General features: G+C 41.5%; 1 protein-coding gene across 2 annotated transcripts; it reads right to left on the bottom strand.

Moving 5' to 3' along the window:
* Positions 1-504: 504 nt before the first annotated feature.
* Positions 505-24,973, bottom strand: LOC106603742 (putative Polycomb group protein ASXL2). 2 transcript variants are annotated; one of them, XM_082974621.1, is made up of 13 exons: positions 24,803-24,973; positions 22,718-22,800; positions 21,785-21,893; positions 20,823-20,967; positions 18,634-18,696; positions 18,110-18,228; positions 12,680-12,794; positions 10,150-10,209; positions 9,439-9,602; positions 9,054-9,150; positions 8,728-8,833; positions 7,438-8,494; positions 505-7,293 (listed from the first exon to the last, which is right to left on the bottom strand). In XM_082974621.1, the coding sequence occupies exons 1-13, from the start codon at positions 24,857-24,859 to the stop codon at positions 5,167-5,169; spliced, it is 4,302 nt and encodes a 1,433-aa protein (XP_082830747.1). In that variant the 5' UTR covers positions 24,860-24,973; the 3' UTR covers positions 505-5,166. The 2 variants fall into 2 exon arrangements, with proteins under 2 accessions (XP_082830747.1, XP_082830750.1); XM_082974624.1 differs by lacking the exon at positions 18,634-18,696.
* Between the last annotated feature and the right edge of the window lie 146 nt (positions 24,974-25,119).

Genomic DNA, 25,119 nt, shown 5'->3' with positions numbered 1-25,119 from the left:
GCGCACAGTAAAAACCACTAAAGAGTCACGACCAACGTTTGTTGATATTTTACGTGCACGGTATTTATATGATATGCGACGGTCAGCAGGTTTTCCATCATATTCCAAGCAATAGACTAGCATTTTTTCCCTCATGCATAATATGGAAACAACATGCATCTGATTTGGCTGGTGATTGTATCTCTTAGTGGAGTGTAAAAGCCTTAGTAATGTGACGTGTAGTAATGTGATACTGATAGTAGGCCTATAGTGTAAGTTGTACTAGTATTAGAGTAGAGTGGTCACTCACATACATACGTTACTGCCAGAAGAGGATGGTCCACCCCTTTAAGCGGGGTTCCTCTAGGTTTCTTCCTAGGTCCCTTCTTTCCAGTGAGTTTTTCCTGGCCACTATGCTTCTGCTTTAGGCAGGGTATCTGTAAATCACTTTGCAACTACTGTCGATGTAAAAATTGCTTTATAAAATACATTTAATTGACATACAAATGTCACACCCATTCAAAATGTTTTTTCATTGTTATTTATTCATAATATATAGTTTGATAAAATACACTTTGTTTACAAGTGCTGATTACTATATTACATTCACCTGCATTTTAAAATGGAGACTTTCCCATCTAAAAACAGCAAAAAAATGACAGACTGATGGGAACACACCCTTCACAAGACAAACAGACATTTTCAAACCATTATTGGATGACACTTAAGAAACGTTTCCTCCTAACCAAGTCTATCCTCACCCTTTACTTTCTGTCCTTCGGTTTAAAAATGGGATCGAATCAATATATCCCTCTGAATTTAAGCTATTGATGGGTTAAAAAAAGTAAATCATGGTTTGAGAGAAAAGGACAAAGTGGAGTAGGCTACTGAATCAATAATTCAACGCTCTCTTAAACTTTACGAGATGTCAGCTGCCTTTTTTACAAAATGTGGGTAAAAACGACTTTCTCTTTGCAATCCATCACATACACAAGTCAGTTAATAGAACAACATCGAAATTCATAAAAAATATATAATTAATACTAGATGTTGGGGAAACCAAATTAGACTAAAACATGTATTTATTTAAAATAAAATTTATACAATTTTATAGGTGATCAAATGAATTAACAAAGTTTGCAATGATAGGGGTCAAATCATAAATATTGGGTCTCTCATCTTTACAAGAGATGCACCCTTCATATATGAACCATTTGGCTGCTTCCAAATGGCCCCCTATTCCATATATAATGCACTACTTTTGACCACAGCCCATTTTGGATGCAGACTTTGTGAACTTTTTGAGACTATAAAGAATCATGTGACTGTAAATAAAGACGTCAACTAACTTTTAAGCACACACACACACACACCCACACCTGGATCCAATCCACAGACCACTTACAAATGGTGCCATGAAATTGTATTCATTTTCCCCCAAATAAGCACATAATGCTGAAAATATGTGTAAGACAAAACAATGCCCCATATCTTATTAACCAAAGTCGTTACAAGAGCATACAGTTCAGATGGTTACAATATTCCAGGCAGGACTTCAGTGGAAAAGGACATGTAGATTTCCATAAAAATACATGGGTCATATAGAATCAGAAAACTTGGGGATGTTTTTTTTGCTACAAAAGTTATGTTGTGGTCTGTCCACTCTTTCACACAAAAACATAAGAAAAAGGGACAGCCAATATACACTCACCGGCCAGTCAATAAGGTATACCACCCCATTCACGAAAATTGATCACTCCTACAGACAGTGAGTCACGTGGCCGTGGCTTGCTATATAAAGCAGGCAGACAGGCATTCAGTTACTGTTCGATTGAACGTTAGAATGGGCAAAACTAGTGACCTAAGAGACTTTGAGTGTGGTATGATCGTTGTGCCAGGCACACCTGATCCAGTATCTGAGAAACGGACACCCTCCTGGGCTTTTCACGCACGAGTGTTTAGCGTTTACCGAGAATGTTGCGATAGTCCTGTGGGTGAAAACAGCTCATTGATGAGAGTGGTCGAAGGAGAATAGCAAGAATCGTGCAAGCTAACAGGCGGGCCACAAACAGACAAATAAAAGGCGCAGAACAACAGTGGTGTGCAGAACAGCATCTCGGAACGCACAACTCATCAACCCTTGTCACGGATGGGCTATTGCAGTAAACGACCACCATTCCATTCCTATCAGCTAAAAACAAGAAGTGTTTCTAGTGGGCACGTGATCACCAACACTGGATAATTGAGGAGTGCAAAAACATAGCCTGGTCCGACAAATCCTGGTTCCTGTTGCGTCATGCTGATGGCAGAGTCAGTATTTGCCGTAAGCAACATGAGTCCATGGTTCCATCCTGCCTGGTGTCAACGGTACAGGCTGGTGGCGGTGGGGTACCGCCGTCCAATCTGCAGCAACTGTGTGACGCCATCACGTCAGCATGGACCAACATCCCTGTGAAACGTTTCTGACTTGTAGAATCCCCGCCCCGAACAATTCAGGCTGTTCTGGAGGCAAAGAGGGGTCTGACCCGATACTAGATGGGTGTACCTAATAAACTGGCCGTTGTACTGTATATCATTCTAGTAAATACCCTGTTGTTTTTAAAAATGCTTTGTAAATAGATTTTTTTATATTAAAATATATTACTTTGTTTAACTAGTCAGACACTTAAAAACGAGATCTGATCATTTTGTTTCATAAGGTGACTTTGGCATCTTACCATGGAAATTATTTCTATAAAATATACCGTTACACAGCAACTATCTTGAGTTTTAGTCAGATCATTTCAAAAATATGATTGATACATTTAGATTTTATAATTGCAATCACCATGCATACCCATATGATGTTCCTTTGTTTTATATGTAGCTAGTAAATTGTATCTCTACCGCCTATCAACCTGAATACTGTACCTGGAGCCTATACAACTTTGAATGGTTTCATGATAGCACAGCATTTAGCGTTAAAATACACATTTCTGCGTAGTTTCTTTTAGAGATATAAACTCCTTTGCAATTAAAAACAATAAAATGTTGGATATGCTTAATTATGCAAGGAACATAAAGCTAAATTAATTTCTAAATCTAGCTCAACGAAAGCCAATATTTACAAAGCAAAAGAATAATACAAGAACAAATCTTCATTTTTCTCCTTTCTTTCTCTGAGTGTTTTAAATGTACATCACTGCTAATAGTTACTCTGCTATACACAACAAACATATATGAAAACAAATGCGTCATGAGACAGAATATCTACAAGTCGAGGTTTATGGAGTTCATGGAGTCGGGAAAACTTCACACGATGATCTGAAATGGCAAAGACCTCCGTTTGTAGCTTGGTTCCAGATCTGTTTGTGGTGTATTGCTAACTCCTATGGTCATTGCCATAAAACAACACAAACAGATCTGGAATCAGACTATACTCAGCTTGCTCCTTGAAGGGCACTATTTATCAATTTATTTGTGAAATGCTTTTACTTTTCATCACCATGTTAGAGTACAAACGCTGTACACTACATGTACTATACAGTCTCAGTGTCAGTCACCCCTGTTAGTAGAAACGCTAAGTGCAATCGTTATGTGAAATAATGTTTTATAATCTAAATCATTTGAAATATCTATTATCTTTTAACACATCTGTAACTTTGTTTTTAGTACTATATATATATATAAATGATTGACTGCGACCTTTAAAATCTATATAAAATCAGTATTTGTACTCCCCCCACCTACACACAAACCTCAAGGGGTCGATGAATATAACTCCCTTCTTCACCTTTTAAAACATCATAACTTAAACTCCCGAATGAGGAGTGGCAGTCTTTATCATAACATTGTTATTACGTTCTACAAAAATAGCAACATTCATTTTTTTCTTCCTTTTTTAAAATCTAAACTATCTTTACAAAAATATAGCACAATAACATGTCCAAGTGCAAAATATTGCCAAGATTCAACTTTTGTCTCAAGTCTGAAAGGTTAAGATTTGAACTGATCGGTGAATTGTACAAAACAAACTATTTTTCAGATGTAATAGATGAAAGTGGAGGTTGTTGAGGAGAGGACAGCTCATAATAATGGCCGAAACAGAGCAAATGGATGTATTTGATACCATTCCACTTAGTTTCGCTAGGCATGTCCTCCCCAATTAAGGTGCCACCAACCTTGTTGTGTCATCCAGTATAAATGATTTGCCACCCCACTGAAAACCATGTGCTGGGTTGAGTATGGCCACTGTGCATTTTACCCTGGTAACCAGGGTTAGGGTCAATTCCACTTCAATTCAGTCAATTCAGGAAATACACTGACATTCCAATTCGTCATTCTTTTCAAATTAGAATCGGAATTGAAATAAAAACATTTGAATCAGTTTACTTCCAGAATTTAAATGGAACTGACCTTGCTCGTCACCGCTACTTGTTGATGGTGGTAGATGACTTGATGCTGATTTGTTCCTTGGTGCAATAATAAAGAACTGAAACAGATAATTTCTACATTTTATGTAGTGCTGAGCGATTAGTGATTTTTGAAGTCGGTTTGGTTTTGGTTCGATTCCAATTTTTTTTAATCCGTTTTTCGATTTTGATGATCTTTTTAAACATTAAATGCACTATACATTATGTGAATAAATAATAAAACAATTAATAAAAGTCACATGATGGTAATGACTGGCCATTGTTGTGTATCACTGATTAACCATCATTTATTCACATTATTTTATAAAAGTATTTGTTTTATTTTATGACTTTTTTTTACTTCATTCTGAGTCGTCATCTCATTTAGAGCTGCTGCCTATGCTGTACAACAAAAATCACTATTTTGTAGTTCTTCAAAGTAAATAAGGCATACTTTTATGACTGCTAAATACCAACTATCAAACACTTAGATCATGTATTTTCATGCTCGCGAAGCAACTGCATTCGAGCTCTCTCGATCGCGTGCTCTCTCTCCTCCCCATGTCTTGCTCCACACAGACCGCACGTAGTTATTAGCACGTTTTCTGAGCTAAACTATGTAGAACATGGTCCTGTTAGGAACTACAACTCCCTACTACATCACACAGTTTCAGGCTTGATCTGATGTAACTCTACAGAAACTGCATAGAGCTCACAGAAATGCAATTCAAATAATTGAACCGAGGAAAAATAATAGTTATTCGCTCAGCACTACATTATTCCATTATTAGTAGTTTTATCGTACCACTAGACACGAGACACAGAGGTTTGAAGGGCCAATGCAATCGTCATGGCAGAAGGCCCCACACCCTTTACAAATGATCATAGCCTTGAGTCGGCAGTAGCATTTAGACTGAACGTCCTCTATACCAGATCCCTCCATAAACCCCTGCTCTGGAGACCCCTCCCCCTGGCTGCTGTGGTCCAACGGGTGACCGGCAGGTATGGTGGTGACGGTCACTGAGAAAGACATGACACTGCCGGTGCCACTGCCGCTGTCCCCACCACTACCTGACACAGAGGGGGAGGCGCTGGAAGTGGTGCCTGAAGCAGCAGCATTGTGATTCAGAGCATGAGGTACAGACATGCTGATGGTGCCACCGTAGCAGGAACCCACAATGGATTCCTGATTATCGATTGGAGGTCTCTGGGTTTGAAAGGCAGACGAATGCTGGTGAGTACTGGGGTCCATGGTCCCCACGTGGGGAGATACAGATAAACGATATGGCTCGGAATGACCACCCTGTTTAGTATTGCAGAGTTCCGGGTGCCTCCTGTGCTGTGATTGTGATTGGGTGAAAGGTTTGGTTTCTTTGGCTCTTGCAGAAGTGCCACTGTCTCTATCTGTACCGGCTGAACTGTTGTCCTCCTGCTCCGGTATACAGCCCCCCACTGATGGAGACTCAGACATTATTCTGGAGCAGTGTTGAAAGTCATCCATTTTTGTGACTGAGAAGCCCTGCTCTTCCATCTTGACTCCAGCAGGGTTAGAATGAGACTTATTCTCCACTGACTCCTCCCCTTCGTTAGCCAGCCTCTCCCCCCCAATGTGCTCTCTCTTCAGATTGGCCAGTGGGGTCAGTGAGGTGTTAGCCGTGGTCAATGGGTGGAAGCGTTTACTGCTCTCTGAGCCTCGTCCGTACGTGGAGACATTGAGGAGGTAGTGCCCTGACAGGGCAGGCCTGGACATCCTCTTCCGTCCAGGGAACCCTGCGGAGAACCGGGGATGGTCCCCACACTCCTGGTGCCCCAGATTACAAGCTCCGAACTGTGCAGGCTGAGCTCCACCTGAGACCCCAAATGGCTGGTTCTGGTGCTGGTGGGTGGCCCTGTGCAACAGAGCCTGAAGGATCTGTTCCTGGATGTCTTTGTTAGGTGTTTCCCTTTGATGGCACTGGAGCTCTGCCAACATTCCTGCTCTTGTTCCAGGTATGGTGGAAGTGGACTGGCCTATGGATCCTTGCTGTTCAGATCTACTGTAGTCCTCCACACCACCAGCGTGTAGGTATTGGCTCTTATTCTCACCACTGGCTGTTCCAGCATTGCTGTGAGACTTTATCGTCCCTTTGTCATCATGGCATTTGGCCTGGGCCATCTGGACATCGGCCTTGGCCAGAGGCTTGGGGAGGATCTGTTCCAGAGGGACCTCTTTCCCCTGGAGGAGAGATGTGACCAGAGGGTTGTTGGCTGGGATAAAGTGGATAGCCCTAGCTGCCATGGAGCTTCCAGATACACCAGATACATACTGGCTCTTCACACCACACACAGATGAAGTGTAGCTAGAGGTTGACTGGGGACCTGGTGGGTATGACGTATGTTGAATGTTCCCATGTTGAGGTCCCATCAGAGAACCTGGGTTCATCAGACCATCGGAGTAGCCTCTCTGTTGGTCATCAGTGAGAGACGCTCTACCGGTGTTGGAGCTTCTTTGAGACAGGCTAAGGTCAAAGGGCACAGAGGAGCCTGATGATTGGACCGAACTGGAGTGGGCTGGTGTGGTGACTGCATCAGGTGATTGACAGGTAGATTGACCAGTGATGCTACTTACTGACAGCCTGGTGGTTGACTGAGACTGGGTGGAGGAGGGGGGTCTGGAGTGGAGGGTCTGGGCTGAAGCTCTATGCTCTACATTGCCTCCTCCTGGTCCTGGGCCTGGTACTGCACCTTTAGAGGAGGAGCTGGCTGCAGCAGCTGCTGCTGCACGCTGGGCCCGGGCTAGCTGGGCTTTAGCCTTGATGTCAGCCAGAGTGCGAGCACCAGTGCGTCCGGGGCTGGGGCCAGGGCTGAGGGGGACAGGGAGAGGTGTCCTGGGGGACACCTGGGTTGGAGATGCAGGGACCGATAGGATTCGTGACACAGGAATCTGAAAAGGAAAGTGAACAAGAAAGAACACAAGCTTAACATGTGTGGGCCTTCCTGGTGTATGTATTCGTACCTGATGTTTTTAGTCACCACAAATACATTTCAATATACAATATTTAATTGTAAAAAGAATTACAATATTTACCTTAAGCGGAGGCACTCTCTGTGCTGTTGTTATGGTGGCTGCTGGAGAGGTTACCACAGATACTGTCGGTGGAGTGATGCGGGCCCTCTTCTCTGGAGTCAGCTCTACTTCCTGTTCACTGGATGAGGACTTCCTTTTCAACGGCTCTGGGGGTGGGGTGGTGGATATGGGGGTAGATACATGGCTGGATATAGGAGTAGATAGAGGGGTGGATACAGGGGTGGATACGGGGGTGGATACGGGGGTGGATACGGGGGTGGATAGAGGGGTGGATACGGGGGTGGATACGGGAGTGGATAGAGGGGTGGATACGGGGGTGACTGACACTGAGACTGAGGCACCTCTCTCTGGTGCAACATCTTCCCTCCTCTCCCCACTGTGCTCGTCCAAGCCCAGAGGCTCTGGCTTTGAAAGGTCGGTCGGCAGTGATGACCTGAGCTCCTTCTTGCAGCAAACCTCTGGAGGACTCTCCAGGGCAGGGGACTGTGGGATCTCAGGGGAATGGGGGGTCTCCGGCTGAGCTTCTTTCAGCTCCTGTTCCTCTTCCTCCATCTGCTTCTCCCCAAGTGGAGTAACCATTGAGGTTGAGTCCATCACGTCCTGTCTCCTCACAACAGGTGCCTCCACTGCCATTATAGGCAGGGATAAACCTCTGCTACGAGTCCTGTGTCTGGGGTACTCAACCGCCAGTGTCTTCTGTACATTTTTCGGTAATATAACTGGTGGGACAACGGGTGGGACTGGTACTGTTTCTTCGTGAACAGGCTCTGGTTCCGGTCTTGGCTTGGAAGGCTCTATGGGTTTAGATGGAGGTTCTATTGGTTTACATGGAGAATCTATGGGTTTACATGTAGGGTTTATAGGCAGTGATGATGATCGGAGCCTCCTCTCTGAAGAACGAGTATGGCAGCTGTTCTCAGGGACCTTGGGATCTTGCAGTGCTTGGCCAGCAGGACTTGGCTGAGTTGGAGGAGACAACTGGGGTTTGGTGGCTGAGAGCTCCAGACTGAGACCAGACTCAAGCAGCTCTTTGGATTCCTCTAAGCTGAGTCCAGAGCTGGATAGGAAGAGAGGAAGGGAGAGAGAGAAAGCACGAGTGAGAGAGAGAGAGGGAAAGAGAGAGAGAAATTTAGAGAGATAAAGCGCGAGAGAGAGAGGTCAGCCAACTATAAAGAAAGGATACATCTGAGGGATATGCAAACAGAGGCTTGCAGGTTAAAAAAAAAGCTTGAATGACATAACAATAACTACAATGTATTTTACAGATTCCAGCCCTGAAAAATGACTTACTTTTCACCATAGTAGCTCTCAAAGAAACTTTCCTTCCAATACTCCACCTTCTTCTCCTTTTCAATCTCCTGACGCATTCTCAGCTGCAACTCAGGAGTGAACTCACCTTCGTGGTTTGGAAAATATACAAATTTTAAAAAAAGGTTTATGAGACATTTAAAAAACCTTGTGAAAAATGATGTTTAATAAAAAGTTCTATTTTGAAGCAGAAGCACAGTAGCCTGGTCCAAGATCTGTTTACGCAGTCTTGCCAATGGTCATTATCATGCTATTGACAATTAGCGAGACGGCACAAACAGATCCGGGACCAGGCTAGAAGCACTGACCTTCTGCCAGTCGTTCTTTCCAGGACTGAGCTGCTGATGTGAAAAACTCATTGTTCAAGGCAGAACTGGTGACCTTTAACAGACCATCCATACAGGCCTAAAGATACAGACAGAGATAACTTGTGTACATCATCATAAACTGCAGTATCATTATCACTATCACAATCATCGTGACAATCATTATCAGCATTATTGTCATCACCATCTGATTATCGATAGTATCATCATCGTCATTATCATCATCAGTTCATAAAGAGAGATGAGAGAGACTCCCCATGGGATTATTTCCTGCAAATACCTTGTGGATGATTACAGAAATTAATTGCAAGTTGAGTCTCTTGGTTTTAAACCCCTTTGTCGACAGAGACCTTACGGTGTCTAGTACCTGTTGGTCGACCTCAGGCAGCAGTGTGAGTAGCTTCTGTTGGCACTCTGTGGGCAGGACAGAGAAGGTGTGTTTGTTGATCAGGGCACGCAGGTTGGTGTTAACCAGGATAGAGTCTGGTGTCTCAACGTCTATCTCTGCACACTTGGTACGCTTCAGTTGCCCTGGATTAATAAAAACACAGCACAAGAGAAGATAAATCCCCTGTAAATCATAAAAAATAACTAAAAAGGTTTGTTTGTGCTGTAGCCAACTTCTATGGTTGTTGTTGTATTTGGCATGTCAATGATCATGGGAGTTGGCAAGACAGCACAAACAGATCTGGGACCAGGCCAACAGAGACTGGTACATACAGTATAAGCCTACTATATCTAAATGACAAAGACAAGCTGGATGAGTCTACTACAGAGGCGGCAGGTAGCCTAGCGGTTGAGAGCATTGGGCCAGTGAATGAAAGGTCGCTGGATTGAATCCTGGAGCCGACAACGTGAAAAATCGTCTGATGTGCCCTTAAGCATGGCATTTAACCCTAATTGCCCCTATAAGTGTGCTTCAGCTAAATTATTAAAATGTAGGATCTGGTCACGGCAGTAACACGATCTCGCCGAGCCAGTATTTGAATTGGCGATCACGCTGCTGCGGTATATGGAATGCAAATTCTATCATCTGCATTCTGGAATGTCTGAAATACCTGAAATATCTAGTACTTACGTGCACTGAGTCGACTGGACCTCTGAGACATCTTCCTGGTACCAGAAGCAGGACAGGAGTCTGTTCGGATGGAGAGAGGAACATGATTTGATTTGATTTAAACACAACTCAGCCACACAAGTTGATACACTGGGTAAAATATAAATGAGCATAAGACAACTTATTTCCATTGTGGAAGCAGGAAAGGCTTACTGATGTACACGGCAAAACTGGAACTGGATAAGAAAGCTATAACTACAGTGCTTTGTGTAGAAAAGGTAGAGACTAGCGTGAGATGATCATTGACCATAATCGATAATGATTGTTTCCTGTAGGCTTCTACCAATAACGTGCGGTGCATTCAGAAAGTATTCAGACCCCTCAACTTTTTTCACATATTGTTACATTACAGCCTTATTCTAAAATGTATGAAATCGTTTTTTCCCCCCTCATCAATCTACACACAATACCCCGTAATGACTAAGCAAAAACAGTTTAGCCATTTTTGCAATATTCAGATCTCTCTAGAGATGTTCGATCAGGTTTAAGTCCGGGCTCTGGCTGGGCCATTCAATGACATTCAGAGACTTGTCCCGAAGCCATTCCTGCGTTGTCTTGGCTGTGTGCTTAGGGTCGTTGTCCTGTTGGAAGGTCAACCTTCTCCCCAGTCTGAGGTCCTGAGTGCTCTGGAGCAGGTTTTCATCAAGGATCTCTCAGTACTTTGCTCCGTTCATCTTTTCCTCAATCCTAACTAGTCTCCCAGTCCCTGCCACTGAAAAACATCCCAATAGCATGATGCTGCCACCCACATGGTTTCACCGTAGGGATGGTGCCAGGTTTCCTCCAGATGTGACGCTTGGCATTCAGGCCAAAGAGTTCAATCTTGGTTTCATCAGACCAGAGAATCTTGTTTCTCATGGTCTGAGAGTCCTTTAGGGAAACTCCAAGCAGGCTGTCATGTGCCTTTTACTGAGGAGTGGCTTCCATCTGGCCACTCTACTATAAAGGCCTGATTGGTGGAGTGCTGCAGCGATGGTTGTCCTTCTGGGAGGTTCTCCCATCTTCACAGAGGAACTCTAGAGCTCTGTCAGAGTGACCATTGGGTTCTTGGTCACATCCCTGACCTATGCCCTTCTCCCCCGCTTGCTCAGTTTGGCGGCCAGCTCTAGGAAGAGTCTTGGTGGTTCCAAACGTCCTCCATTTAAAAATGATGGAAGCCACGGTGTTCTTGGGGACCTTCAATGCTGCAGACATTTTTTGGTACCCTTCCCCAGATCTGTGCCTCGATCATGTCCAATCAATTTAATTTACCACAGGTGGACTCCAATCAAGTTTTAAAAACATCTCAAGGATGATCAATGGAAACAGGATGCACCTGAGCTCCATTTCAAGACTCATAGCAAAGGGTCTGAATACTTTACTATGTAAATGTGATATTTCCTTTTTTATTTTGTCATTATGGGGTATTGTGTGTAGATTGATGAGGAAATGTTTTTATTTAAACCATTTTAGAATAAGGCTGTAACGTAACAAAATGTGGAAAATGTCAAGGGGTCTGAATACTTTCCGAATGCACTGTAGCTACAGTGAGCTCCAAAAGTATTTTGTTGTTTTGGCTCTGTACTCCAGCACTTTGGATTTGAAACGATACAATGACTATGTGAGGTTAAAGTGCAGACTGTCAGCTTTAATTTGAGGTTATTTTCATCCATATTGGGTAAACCGTTTAGAAATGACGGTACCTTTTGTACACAGTCCCTAAGTGTTATTGTCAACAAGAATATAATATGTTTCTAAACACTTCTACATTAATGTGTATGCTACCATGATTACGGATCATCCTGAATGAATCTTCAATAATGATGCGTGAGAAAGTTCGAGGCATAAATATCATACCCTCCCAGAAATGCTAACCTCCCCTGTTATTGTAATGGTGAGAGGTTAGCATGTCTTGGGGGTATGATATAAAATGCTAACCTCCCCTGTTATTGTAATGGTGAGAGGGTAGCATGTCTTGGGGATATAATATTTTTGAGTCTAACTTTCTCACTCATCATTATTCACGATTCAGTCAGGACTATCCATAGTCCTGGTAGCATCCACATTAATGTAGAAGTGTTTAGAAACATATTATATTCTTATTTACAATAAAAGTAACTCCAAAAATAACGCAATACATTATTTACCATTAATTTCTATTGTGCACAAAATAATCTGAAACACAACCAAGACAAAAGCTTGATGTAGTCCTTGCGTGCTAGGAATATGGGACCAAATACTACTTTATTACACATAAGTGAATTTGTCCCAATACTTTTGGTCCCCTAAAATGGGGGGACTATGTACAATATGTGCTGTAATTTCTAAACGGTTTACCCGATATGTATGAAAATACCCTCAAATTAAATCAGACAGTCTGCACTTAAACCTTGATGTCATTGCATCATTTCAAATACAAAGGGCTAGAGTACAGAGCCAAAACAACATCAAAATTGTCACTGTCCCAAAACTTTTGGAGCTCATATACTGTATGTCTATGTCTGCCACCTACCGGTCTTAGTGGCAATGGTGTCAGCCATGTCCTTCACGTTCTTGATGAGCAGTCTTGGGCTGGAGGTGGTGGGCATGCCCCCCTGTCTCCGCTGGTTCCTCTGCTGCTTCAGGGCCTGTGGGACAGAGAAGAAGGAAAAGAGGAATCGGGAGGGAGAAAAAAAGGAAGGAAAATAGGAAAGAAGAAAGGAAGAGATTAATTACCAGTGCCAAGATGAATGTTCGCTCCTGTCTTAGACTCCCCCCTCAACGTGGCATATTGAGTTACATCATAGCGCTTGATGTTTTTTGCGACTGGACTTGAAGAAACTTTAAAAGTTCTTGAAATTTTCCAGATTGACTGACCTTCATGTCTTAAAGTAATGATGTACTGGCATTTCTCTTTGCTTATTTAAGCTGTTCTTGCCAAAATATGGACTTGGTCTTCTACCAAATAGGGATATCTTCTGTATACCACCCCTACCTTGTCACAACATAACTGATTGCCTCAAACGCATTAAGGAAAGAAATTCCACAAATAAACGTTTAACAAGGCACACTTGTTAATTGAAATGTATTCCAGGTGACTACCTCATGAAGCTGGTTGAGAAAATGCCAAGAGTATGCAAAGCTGTCATCAAGGCAAAGGGTGGCTACTTTGAAGAATGTCAAATATTAAATATATTTTGATTTGTTTAACACTTTTTTGGTTAATAGATGATAATAGTGAAGACATCAAAACTATGATATAACAAATATGGAAATATGTGTTATTTCATAGTTTTTATGTGTTCACTATTAATCCACAATGTAGAAAATAGTAAAAATAAAGAAAAACCCTTGAGACTGGTACTGTATATATTATGTGATTTAGTCTAGAATCAACACCACTTTCAATATAAAACATATATCGTATTGTCTAACAATCCAACAGGCAAGTCAAACACTCCACAAAGAAATAAGTGGCATTAGCCTACATTTTCACTTCATTCTTTCTATTTCCCTGTAAATAGTTTTCAATATACAGTACAAAAGTTAGATGTAAAATACGCCTACTGTCTACTCTGTGTGCCTCACCTTGCAGGCAGATTTTCATTTGAATAGGGTTTATTTCTGCCTAATAAACCGATAAAACAGCTGAAAGTTCCACAGCAGTGCAGATAATTACGATCAAATCAAATCAAATTGTATTAGTCACATGCGCCGAATACAACCGGTATAGACCTTACAGTGAAATGCTTACTTACGAGCCCCTAACCAACAGTGCAGTTTCAAAAAACATGGATAACAATAAGAGATAAAAGTAACAAGTAATTAAAGAGCAGCAGAAAAAAATATATATATACAGGGGGGTGCCGGTACAGAGTCAATGTGCGGGGGCACCGGTTAGTTGAGGTAGTATGTACATGTAGGTAGAGTTAATTAAAGTGACTATGCATAGATGACAACAGAGAGTGGCAGTAGTCTGTGTAGCCATTTGACTAGATTTTCAGGAGTCTTATGGCTTGGAGGTAGAAGCTGTTTAGAAGCCTCTTGGACCTAGACTTGGCGCTCTGGTACCGCTTGCCGTGTGGTCGCAGAGAGAACAGTCTATGACTAGGGTGACTGGAGTCCTTGACAATTTTTAGGGCCTTCCTCTGACACCGCCTGGTATAGATGTCCTGGATGGTAGGAAGCTTGGCCCCAGTGATGTACTGTGCCATTCTTCGCACCACCCTCTGTAGTGCCTTGCGGTTGGAGGCAGAGCAGTTGCCATACCAGTCAGTGATGCAACCAGTCAGGATGCTCTCGATGGTGCAGCTGTAGAACATTTTAGGGAATCTGAGGACCCATGCCAAATCTTTGTCTCCTGAGGGAGAATAGGTTTTGTCGTGCCCGCTTCACGACTGTCTCATTCGCATCCCCAATGTCTTTTAAAATAACTTACACAAGGTGTTTTATTTGTAACAAAGAAGTTATTAAATTCAACAAGCACAGTGAATGTCAAGTGTGCATTTATTCTACAAAACTGGTGTCTTTAGCCAAATTAGAGCAACTAGAGCTACAGTTTATTAGCACAGAGAGCAAGCAGTGTTATCTACTGGCGCCGGCTGTCGGCTAAACAGTTGATTACAGGCTCATTTATTGCCGGCTACTTAAATTAAACTAAGCTACTTTTCAATTGGCTAGTCAGAAAAAAAATTCTGCCAAGCCCTCTTCCACTAGAATGAACGATATGCATCTTCTGATAGGACAGTCACAAAGAGAGCGTTGACAGGGAAACACTGCTGGTTTCATCTAGGTACCTGTGGGCAGTGTGATTTGTGTGCTCTGTTGTTGGTTGCAGTCTCTGTGAGAGAATTTCAGGGCTCTAAAAGAGCGACCATTGTACTCGCATATGCGCCTAAAACAGATGTGTGCAAACTCAAAAAGTAAAGTATAAGAGCGTGCAAGTTTTGATTTATAGCAACACATAAATGCTGCTGTAGCTATTTTCATAGCATTTCTGCCGATTGGTTTTATAGCTGGTAGCTAATCACACAAAGAACCATTGAAATAAGAATGATTTAGGACATACACTACCGTTCAAAAGTTTGGGGTCACTTAGAAATGTCCTTGTTTTTTAAAGAAAAGCCAATTTTTTTGTCCATTAAGATAACATCAAACTGATCAGAAATACAGTGTAGACATTGTTAATGTTGTAAATGACTATTGTAGCAGGAAACAGCTGATTTTTAATGGAATATCTACATAGGGCTACTGAGGCCCATTATCAGCAACCATCACTCCTGTGTTCCAATGGCACGATGTGTTGAACTCACGATGTGTTAGCTAATCTAAGTTTATCATTTAAAAAAGGCTAATTGATCATTATAAAACCCTTTTGCAATTATGTTAGCACAGCTGAAAACTGTTGTCTGATTAAAGAAGCAATAAAACTGGCCTTCTTTAGACTAGTTGACAAGGCCCCCCAACTCAAATCAATTATTGTATGGATGAACCCAGCAACAACAGGTAAATGGAGACAGATGCAAATCCAACAAATAGAAAAAACAATAAGTACAACTATATTTATGAAGACAATCAATACACTCACTAGGAAGATATAAAGGTATTTTCTAAATAACACCATAAAGGTCTGGACAAAGAAAACAAAATGCATCCAAACAGACCTGATCTACAGTATCTAGAAACAAGTCCAAGACAATCAACACTCTACTCTGGAGGAAATACTCCTGGAAAATTCAGTGAAGATTTTTCAACTCCTATAATACAATCAAAGTACAAACGGGACATCACACCAAGCTGCTGGGTAACCGTGGGGAGAGCAGGGCTAACCACACCCATACTCCTGCCCAGTCCTCAATCATTTCTGGACCAAAGTATACAAAGTATTGCATGATACATTTGAAAGCTCACTTTATGTAAATCCAGAACACATACTGCTGGGGAGAACCCCTAATGCGATAAGTACCTCTTCAGAATTCTGATAATAACCTCACTAGATTACTAGAAACTGGAATACAAATACGTAATTGGAAAGAGACAATTCATGAAATCTATACTATGACAATTATAACTCATAGAATATGAAACCAAATGACAATTTTTTAAACAATTATTATTAAAAAAAATGACGTACATTATATTATGAAATATTTATAGGCCCTAACAGGAGATAAAATTGTAATGTTTTAAATGGACGGGTGTGGGTGGTCACGTGTGTGTGCCTGTGGATGCGTCCATCATTACTTTAAGACATGAAGGTCAGTCAATGTGGAAAATGTCAAGAACGTTTCTTCAAGTGCAGTCACAAAAAGCATCAAGCGCTATGATGAAACTGGCTCTCATGAGGACCGCCACAGGAAAGGAAGACCCAGAGTTACCTCTGCTGCAGAGGATAAGTTAATTAGAGTGACCAGCTTCAGAAATTGCAGCCCAAATAAATGCTTCAGAGTTCAAATAACAGACACATCTCAACATCAACTGTTCAGAGGAGACTGCGTGAATCAGGCCTTCATGGTCGAATTGCTGCTGCTGCAAAAAAAAACACTACTACAGGACACCAATAATAAGAAGAGACTTGCTTGGGCCAAGAAACATGAGTAATGGACATTAGACCAGTGAAAATCTGTCCTTTGGTCTGACGAATCCAAATTTGAAAATGTTTGGTTCCAACCGAGTGTTCTTTTGAGACTCAGTGAAGCATGGAGGTGGAGGTGTGATGGTGCTTTGCTGGTGATACTGTCAGTGATTTATTTAGAATTCAAGGCACACTTAACCAGCATTGCAGGTTTGCGCTTAGTGGGAATATAATTTGTTTTTCAACAGGACAATGACCCAACACACCTCCAGGATGTCTAAGGGCTATTTGACCAAGAAGGAGAGTGATGGAGTGCAGCATCAGGTGACCTGGCCTTTACAATCACCCGACCTCAACCCAATTGAGATGGTTTGGGATGAGTTGGACCGCAGAGTAAAGGAAAAGCAGCCAACAAGTGCTCAGAACATGTGGGAACTCCTTCAAGACTGTTGGAAAAGTATTCCAGGTGAAGCTAGTTGAGATAATGCCAAGAGTGTGTAAAGCTGTCATCAATGAAAAGGGTGGCTACTTCGAAGAATCTAAAATGTAAAATATATTTTGATTTGTTTAACACTTTTGGTTAAAAATCTCAGCGTAGAGCCCTGAGTTTGCACTTCTCATGTAATGTAGAATAAGTGGTATTGATGTGTCAAAATCCACTTAGCCTTATCATTATTTTCTGGCACATTCATTTATTTTCTTTTGGGTGTTTCACATAGCAGCCACTTTTCATTCGTTTTTCAAGATAATGTGTGCAGTGGACAATTTTTCTGTTAAAAGAAAATACATAATTTAAAGAACAAACATTGTGGCAATTCAGATATTGCAGTAAAACTGTAAATAAAACTTTGATCTCAAGAGAAGACAGACGAAATGTTAAAAAAGGTTTAACGTTATTTTACTTAGGAGATCGTGCTGATCATAGAAGCCTAGGCCTAGACAATATCCAAAATAACTAACAATACACTGAATTCATACATTCTCAGTGATGTAAATTGTAAAGTCATGTCCAATAACAACAACTTTTTCCAATCTGGGAGGTAAATTTGACAAAGAATTCAATAATTTAGCTGTGTATTTCGGATGGAATCAAGGCATTAGAATGTACCAGAGGCCATCAAAATATAGGTAATTCGGCAACAACAACAAAAATAATGTTGGGGAGGCCTGCCTAGCTAATTTTTCTTTTGGCTGGCTACTCCAGGTACTTGTGGAAAAGACTGAGGGCACATCACTGAGACACTGTCAGGCAGGTTATGAGGCACCAGGTCAGCAGCAGTACTTTATTTAACTTTTACTTACCCAGGTTAGTCTTGTTGAGAAAAGAGAGAACTGGTCTCTATTAACCAGTGAATAAAAGACCGATGGAGAATCAGCCCAGTAGCCTACCTGTTTGAGAGCCTTCTTGCTATGTTTCTGTGAGGGAGAGATGAGCTTGCTACTGGGGACAGAGGGAGATGAACAACGCGGCTGAGGAGACGACGGATCAGAAGACAGCGTGGAGGCCACTGGGAAGGAAACACAGCACAACTTAGACAAAGTCAATAACACATTAATACGCTTAACAACAACCCCAATGTTCACATCCAAAACACTGATAACATTTACATAAATACACAAGTTGTATGCTGATTGAGTGTTTCAGGTCATCTTTAAGATGGATATACCAAAGTAGATATGTTTTGTTTTGCAGTCAGACATAATACAAATCTATGTTGCATCTAAAAGATTGCTGAAAACATACACAGAAAGTTGGCCTGGATGTGCATTGCATTTTTTTTTTTAATCGAAGACTCCTTGACTTTCCAACTGCCAGAAAAAAAACTGTTAGTAGCAAGATTATGTAAAACAACTTTTGTAATGGTTATTTCCTGTTTTTTTAAACAAGGCTTACATCTTTATTTCTCACTCACCGTAGCTGTTATCCTTTGACTTGTGTCTTTTTGGGTCTTTTGATAGCATTTGCTTTGATGGAGCTTTTTGCATTGATATTAAGAACAATAAAAATAGAAAAGAAAAAAGAAAAGAATATATCCCCGGGCTCAGAAGATATGCTGCTACTTTACTTCAACGGTTCCTTAACTTGTTCATTTGTGTATATGAGGAAGTGGTCACAGATCTGACTCAAACAAAAAAAGAATTTCCTGTTGTAACCGTTGCTTAAAATGTTTAAGGGACAGAGAGAATGACAGAAATGGCCTAAACTTCATCTCCTTCTAAAGTGTTACTAAGATGGGCAACAGTCTGATGTATAGTATTAATCAAGAAATGTACAGCTGCACACTCAATACTGAAAATGGAAACACCACAATAACTTGAGTGGGACATTCACCTAAATATAAAGAGCAATGGTTGGCACCGAAATGAGTATCGGAACCTACAGTGCCTTCGGAAAGTATTCAGACCCCTTGAAGTTTTCCACATTTTGTCACGTTACAGCCTTATTCTAAAATGTATAAAATGCATTGTTTTACTCATCAATCTACACATAATACCCCATAACGACAAAGCAAAAAACTGTTTTTTTGAAATGTTTGCTAAAAACAGAAAAACTTTATTTACATAAGTATTCAGACCCTTTGCAATGAGACTCGAAATTGAGCTCAGGTGCATCCTGTTTCCATTGATCATCCTTGAGATGTTTCTACAACTCCATTGGAGTCCACCTGTGGTAAATTCAATTGATTGGACATGATTTGTAAAGGCACATACCTGTCTATATAAGGTCCCACAGTTGACAGTGCATGTCAGAGCAAAAACCAAGCCATGAGGTCCAAGAAATTATCCGTAGAGCTCCGAGACAGGATTGTCTTGATGCAGAGATCTGGGGAAGGGTACCAAAACATTTCTGCAGGATTGAAGGTCCCCAAGAACACAGTGACCTCCATCATTCTTAAATGGAAGAAGTTTGGAACCACCAAGACTCTTCCTAGAGCTGGCCGCCCGGCCAAACTGAGCAAACGGGGGAGAAGGGCTTTGGTCAGGAAGATGACCAAGAACCCGATGGTCACTCTGACAGAGTTCCAGAGTTCAAGAAGGACAACCATCTCTGCAGCACTCCACCAATCAGGCCTTTATGGTAGAATGGCCAGTCGGAAGCCACTCCTCAGTAAAAGGCACATGACAGCCCGCTTGGAGTTTCCAAAAGGAACCTAAAGGACTCTAAGACCATGAGAAACAAGATTCTCTGGTCTGATGAAACCAAGATTGAACTCTTTGGCCTGAACGCCAAGTGTCACATCTAGAGGAAACCTGGCACCATCCCTACGGTGAAGGCTGGTGGTGGCAGCATCATGCTGTGGGGATGTTTTTCAGCGGCAGGGACTGGGAGACTAGTCAGGATTGAGGGAAAGATGAACGAAGCAAAGTACAGCGAGATCCTTGATGAAAACCTGCTCCAGAGTGCTCAGGACCTCCGACTGAGGCGAAGGTACACCTTCCAACAGGACAACGACCTTAAGCACACAGCCAAGACAACGCAGGAGTGGCTTCGGGACAAGTCTCTGAATGTCCTTGAGTGGCCCAGCCAGAGCCCGGAGTTGAACCCGATCTAACATCTCCGGAGGGACCTGAAAATTGCTGTGCAGCGACATTCCCCATCCAACCTGACAGAGCTTGAGAGGATCTGCAGAGAAGAATGGGAGAAACTCCCCAAATACAAGTGTACCAAGCTTGTAGCGTCTTACCCAAGAAGACCTGAGGCTGTAATCACTGCCAAAGATGCTTCAACAAAGTACTGAGTAAAGTGTAATATTTCCATTTTTTTATTTGTAATAAATTGGCAAAAATTCAATAACAAAAAACTGTTTTTGCTTTGTCATTATGGGTTTTGTGTGTAGATTGATGAGGGGAAAAACAATGTTATCCATTTCAGAATAAGGCTGTAACGTAACAAAATGTGGAAAAAGTCAAGGGGTCTGAATACTTTCCAAATGCACTGTATTTCAGTAAATTTCAAGTATTGCAATAATAGCCTAATCATCATGGAAAAAGGTGAAGCTAATAAATGTATAGCGAAATATACCGTATCCTACCTCTCGTTGTCCCTATTTCCTCATTCAAAAGAGTGATGTTATAAATATATTGTGAAGTAGTATCATACCTCTCCTCCTCCACTGTCCCCTCATGCCCTCCTGGTTGTTAGTGTAGTTGTTGTTCTCTGTGCTCTGGGAATCAGACAAATTATCACTATCGTCCTCCTCGGACCCCTCCTCAGACAGCTCCTTCACCGCGTCCCCAATGTCCTTCTACTCACAGACACACAACATACATATATACACAAATTATATAAATACAGCACATTATATACAAACACACAACATACACTGAGTGTACAAAACATTAATCAGTGTAGACGAAGGGGAAGAGACAGGTTAAAGAAGGATTTTTAAGCCTTGAGACATAGCTTGTGTATGTGTGCCATTCAGAGAGTGTATTATATATTTTAAGTGCCTTTAAATGGGGTATGGTTGTAGGTGCCAGGCGCACCGGTTTGTGTGAAGAACTGCAACGCTGCTGGGTTTTTCAAGCTCAACAGTTTCCCATGTGTTTCAAGAATGGTCCAACACCCAAAGAACATCCAGCCAACTTGAAACAACTGTGAGAAGCATTGGAGTCAACATGGGCCAGCATCCCTGTGGAATGCTTTCGACACCTTGTAGAGTCCATGCCCCAACGAATTGAGGCTGTCCTGGGGGCAAAAGGGGGGGCAACTCAATATTAGGAAGGTGGTCTTAATGTTTTGTCCACTCACTGTACACATTCTATAACATACACACCCCCATAACACGAACTGCTTTGAATGACTCCTAACATTCAAAGCAATTAATAATGATTCATGTGAATTTCCAATTGTTTGTCAAGCTCGCTGTGTGAGTCATAAAGTTGCTCTACATTTCATTCTCCTTCCATAGAGAAGCAGTGTCATCATAAATACTTTTAACAGCTCATACTTATTGACAATGTGGAGCTGCCTATTAGTAAAAAAATGGCATGTCAATCTCACAGAGATATGTCGGCGCTTATTGGTTTCATGCTTTAGATTTATACAAATTTGAAACTGACCTTCAGTGTGTAGACCCCCATTCGTCCAGGTACTTTGTAGAAGATCCCTTCTTCACCGCGAGAGTTGGTGTGGAGCATAGCATTGAGACAGGCCAGCGGGGAAGTACCACTAGATAACAGGAGAAGAGGAAAGCACAGCCAGTTACATCCAATGAAGCAGACAGCTGACTGGCCACTACAGAGCCAACTTGAACTGTACTGGCTGTGACATTTCCTTTTGACATTGTCCTTTCCAGCATAGTTTCAGCAACTATTGAGGATGTGTAGCCAGGCCAAGCTGGCCAACCCAGTACACCTCAGCCTGGCCCGGTTTGGCCCTATAGTGTGAATCAGGCGCCAGTGTAGTGTATTCAGAGCTTCAGCTGAAATTATTAGACTGTGCTGCCTGAAATAACAATACCTGACATGCAAGAACAAGTTGTTAATAACATGTTGTAACTTCTTGTTACAAGTACAAGTTGCTAATAACATGTTGTAACAAGTACAAGTTGCTAATAACATGTTGTAACAAGTACAAGTTGCTAATAACATGTTGTAACAAGTACAAGTTGTTAACATGCAATGGGAAAAACAAAGAACATTTTAGTGAGTTTGTTAAGGGAGGGATGGGCAAAACTTGCTTTGTCTTACCTTCTGGATGACAAGAGTGAAAAAAATGAAACAAGAAACAAAATCATTAGAATTATGTGAATGTAATAATTACCACCAAGAAGAAGAAAATAAAAAGGGAAAGAACATGAGCAATCAATCAAACAAGAAGAAATGATGTGTTGCTATTCATAAACAAAACTTGGCCTAGTGTGCTGATCTTGTGTATCAAAAATGAAGTCAAAACTGTGAAGACTGCGACCTAAAGGAACCTTAAAAAGGGATCTAAAAAAGGACCTTTTCTTTGAAAACAAACAGAAGACATATGAGAGACTGTTTATTTACCTAATCTCTTTCAGTCTCTCCCTCTGGATCACCTGTAGGATCTCTTTGTGGCTCATAGGTGTGTTGGGGTACTTTTCTAATACCTGAAAGAATAAAGCACAAAATCGGTCAATGGATTGCAGTGTAATAATGTGTAATACATACCTAAAACCACTTGAGAATGTAAAACAACCTCTAGCCTAAAGACAATAACATGTCAACCTGTCCTAGACTAGTGTTGACATTGCTTATGGTGTTACTACACATTATCAACCCACAATTCTATAGTTGGGCCTAGTGGTATGGAATTAGGACCTAGTTGTATGAAATGAACATGCCAATTGAGTAAGCTTCAACTGAGGTGTTCTATACTTCTGTGATGTCATGTCATAGCTCTTACTTAGAGAAGGTGTACTGATTTAGGATTAGTTTTGGCTTTTAGATCACAATTAATAAAATGACATAGACAGGGAGGACCTGATTCTAGATCAGCACTCCTACGCATACGGTTTTTAGCACATTCATTAGTGGTGTGGTTTGTTAAGACATGAAGTCAACCTCTGGGAATGAGTCTGTCAACAATGATTAAGTGCATGCTTTTACCCATTGTCAAGAGAATATGTGTCTTGCTGGAAATAAGACAGACCTCAATGACCTCACCAAAGCACGATTCACTTCCTTTGCGTATGTGTAAAATGAGAAAGCCTGAACAAGCTCACCACCCACCACCATCATAGCTGATGTAGCTAGCCTAAATTCTAGCCATGATGACGTCACCACAGACAGAACAATGAGACAGATATTTCACTGGAAGTATAAATGTGAAGCATCCGCTTGGCGTTTCCACTCACTACCAAATATGGTAATGAGAGGAAGCTCAGTGGCCAGCAGTGGGAGAAGATGGAAGGAGATGGATTTTGGCCGACATTCTTCAAATTATCTCATGATGAAAGATTTGGTCTCAATACAGTATAGTTACATTACATTCACAATAGTTCCCCAAACTAAAATCTGTTTTTAACAGAGTGGACTAAGTTTTGTAGACCTTACCCTTTGCCAAAGTTTTTAAAAATCGCGTTGTTTAGGAGCGCAAAGGCGAATTGAGTTATTGGACACGCGCACTTCACAGAGTAGGCGTTCCCTAACGGAAATATGCATATGTTTGCTAAAACAGGCAAATAGGATCTCGCTAACTTGTGCTTGGTTCTGCCCACTATGACTAATTTGTTCCCATTGACAGGCTGTGGTCTATCTTGATTTAGTTACACCAATCTTTGATGTCACAAAGGTTTTCATATGAATAGTAGGCGAACTGTCAGCTGTCAACTAACGACTGTTAGCTAGCTGGCTAGCTATGTTATTGCTGTTACTAGTTTTAATTAGCTACACTGTGTAAACAAGACACACTAACATAGCTAATCAAAACTAGTAACAGCAATGGTTTGCTAATACATGTAGCCATAGGTAGCTAAGCATGTTAAAAACCGAATGGCCAATACAGTGACCAGGTAGCTAAAACAACTTTATAAATAGTTTATAAACACTACTGATGTAGCTAGGTAGCTAGCTAGCAAGTTGACTACTACCATGCTAACGTTAGCTGTCGTTCATTGGTCATTACCTAGCGTTATAGCTAATGTCCATCGACATAGGGCGATTAGAACTAGCTGGAGAGCTAGACACTTGACAACGACCATGTTTCAATGTATTTTGTCAGTTCAGAACAAGCTGTCAAACTGAATTTGAGTTAGCATAGCTTGCTAACTGGCTAGCTGTACGCTCGCGCAACACTTCGTGTTTACTTTAAAGCAACACAGACATGTCTGCGGTCGAAACAATCATTCTGTCAATTTCCTATCTACAACTTCAACAACTAAAGCAAACTACATGGAGACATTGATATAGCTGTTTTCTGTAAATGAATCCACAAGACTGTCAAGCCAATCTTGATGGACTCCCAGTGCTTAGCTAGCCGACAAGCAGGCCTTGCGTTGCATACGCAACATTTCGTCTGCACCAGCGGGTCATGAACTCATAAACAGTTGTACAAGTGGGAGCGAAGGGAAAACAAGCACAACAAACGTTGAATAGAACGACAGTAAATACCGTCTTAGCAGCTTCTGCCCATGTCCTCCCCTTCTTTTTCTTCTGTCTCTCCCTCATCGCTGCGGTCTTGTGCTGATTAGTGTTGAATATGACAGTGTGTTAGTTGAAATGTTGCTTTAGTTACCGCGCAAGACCGACCGCTTCTGCCATATTGGGCTTTTACTGCTTTACTGTAAGGAGTGTGTCATGTGACCCAGAGAGAGACGTCATCTTACTGTACAAATGACAGCTGTCACTGGAAAACACGAGTATTTAAACACATTTGTTTTACTTCGTTATAAAAAAAAATACATAGCTATTAAAATAATACCGTGACT

The sequence above is a fragment of the Salmo salar genome, chromosome 01 (assembly GCF_965601325.2).
Source record: "Salmo salar chromosome 01, fSalSal1, whole genome shotgun sequence".
NCBI classification, from domain to species: domain Eukaryota; kingdom Metazoa; phylum Chordata; class Actinopteri; order Salmoniformes; family Salmonidae; genus Salmo; species Salmo salar.
The sequence above is the reverse complement of the archived record's forward strand: the minus strand, read 5'-3'. Positions and strand labels throughout refer to the sequence as shown.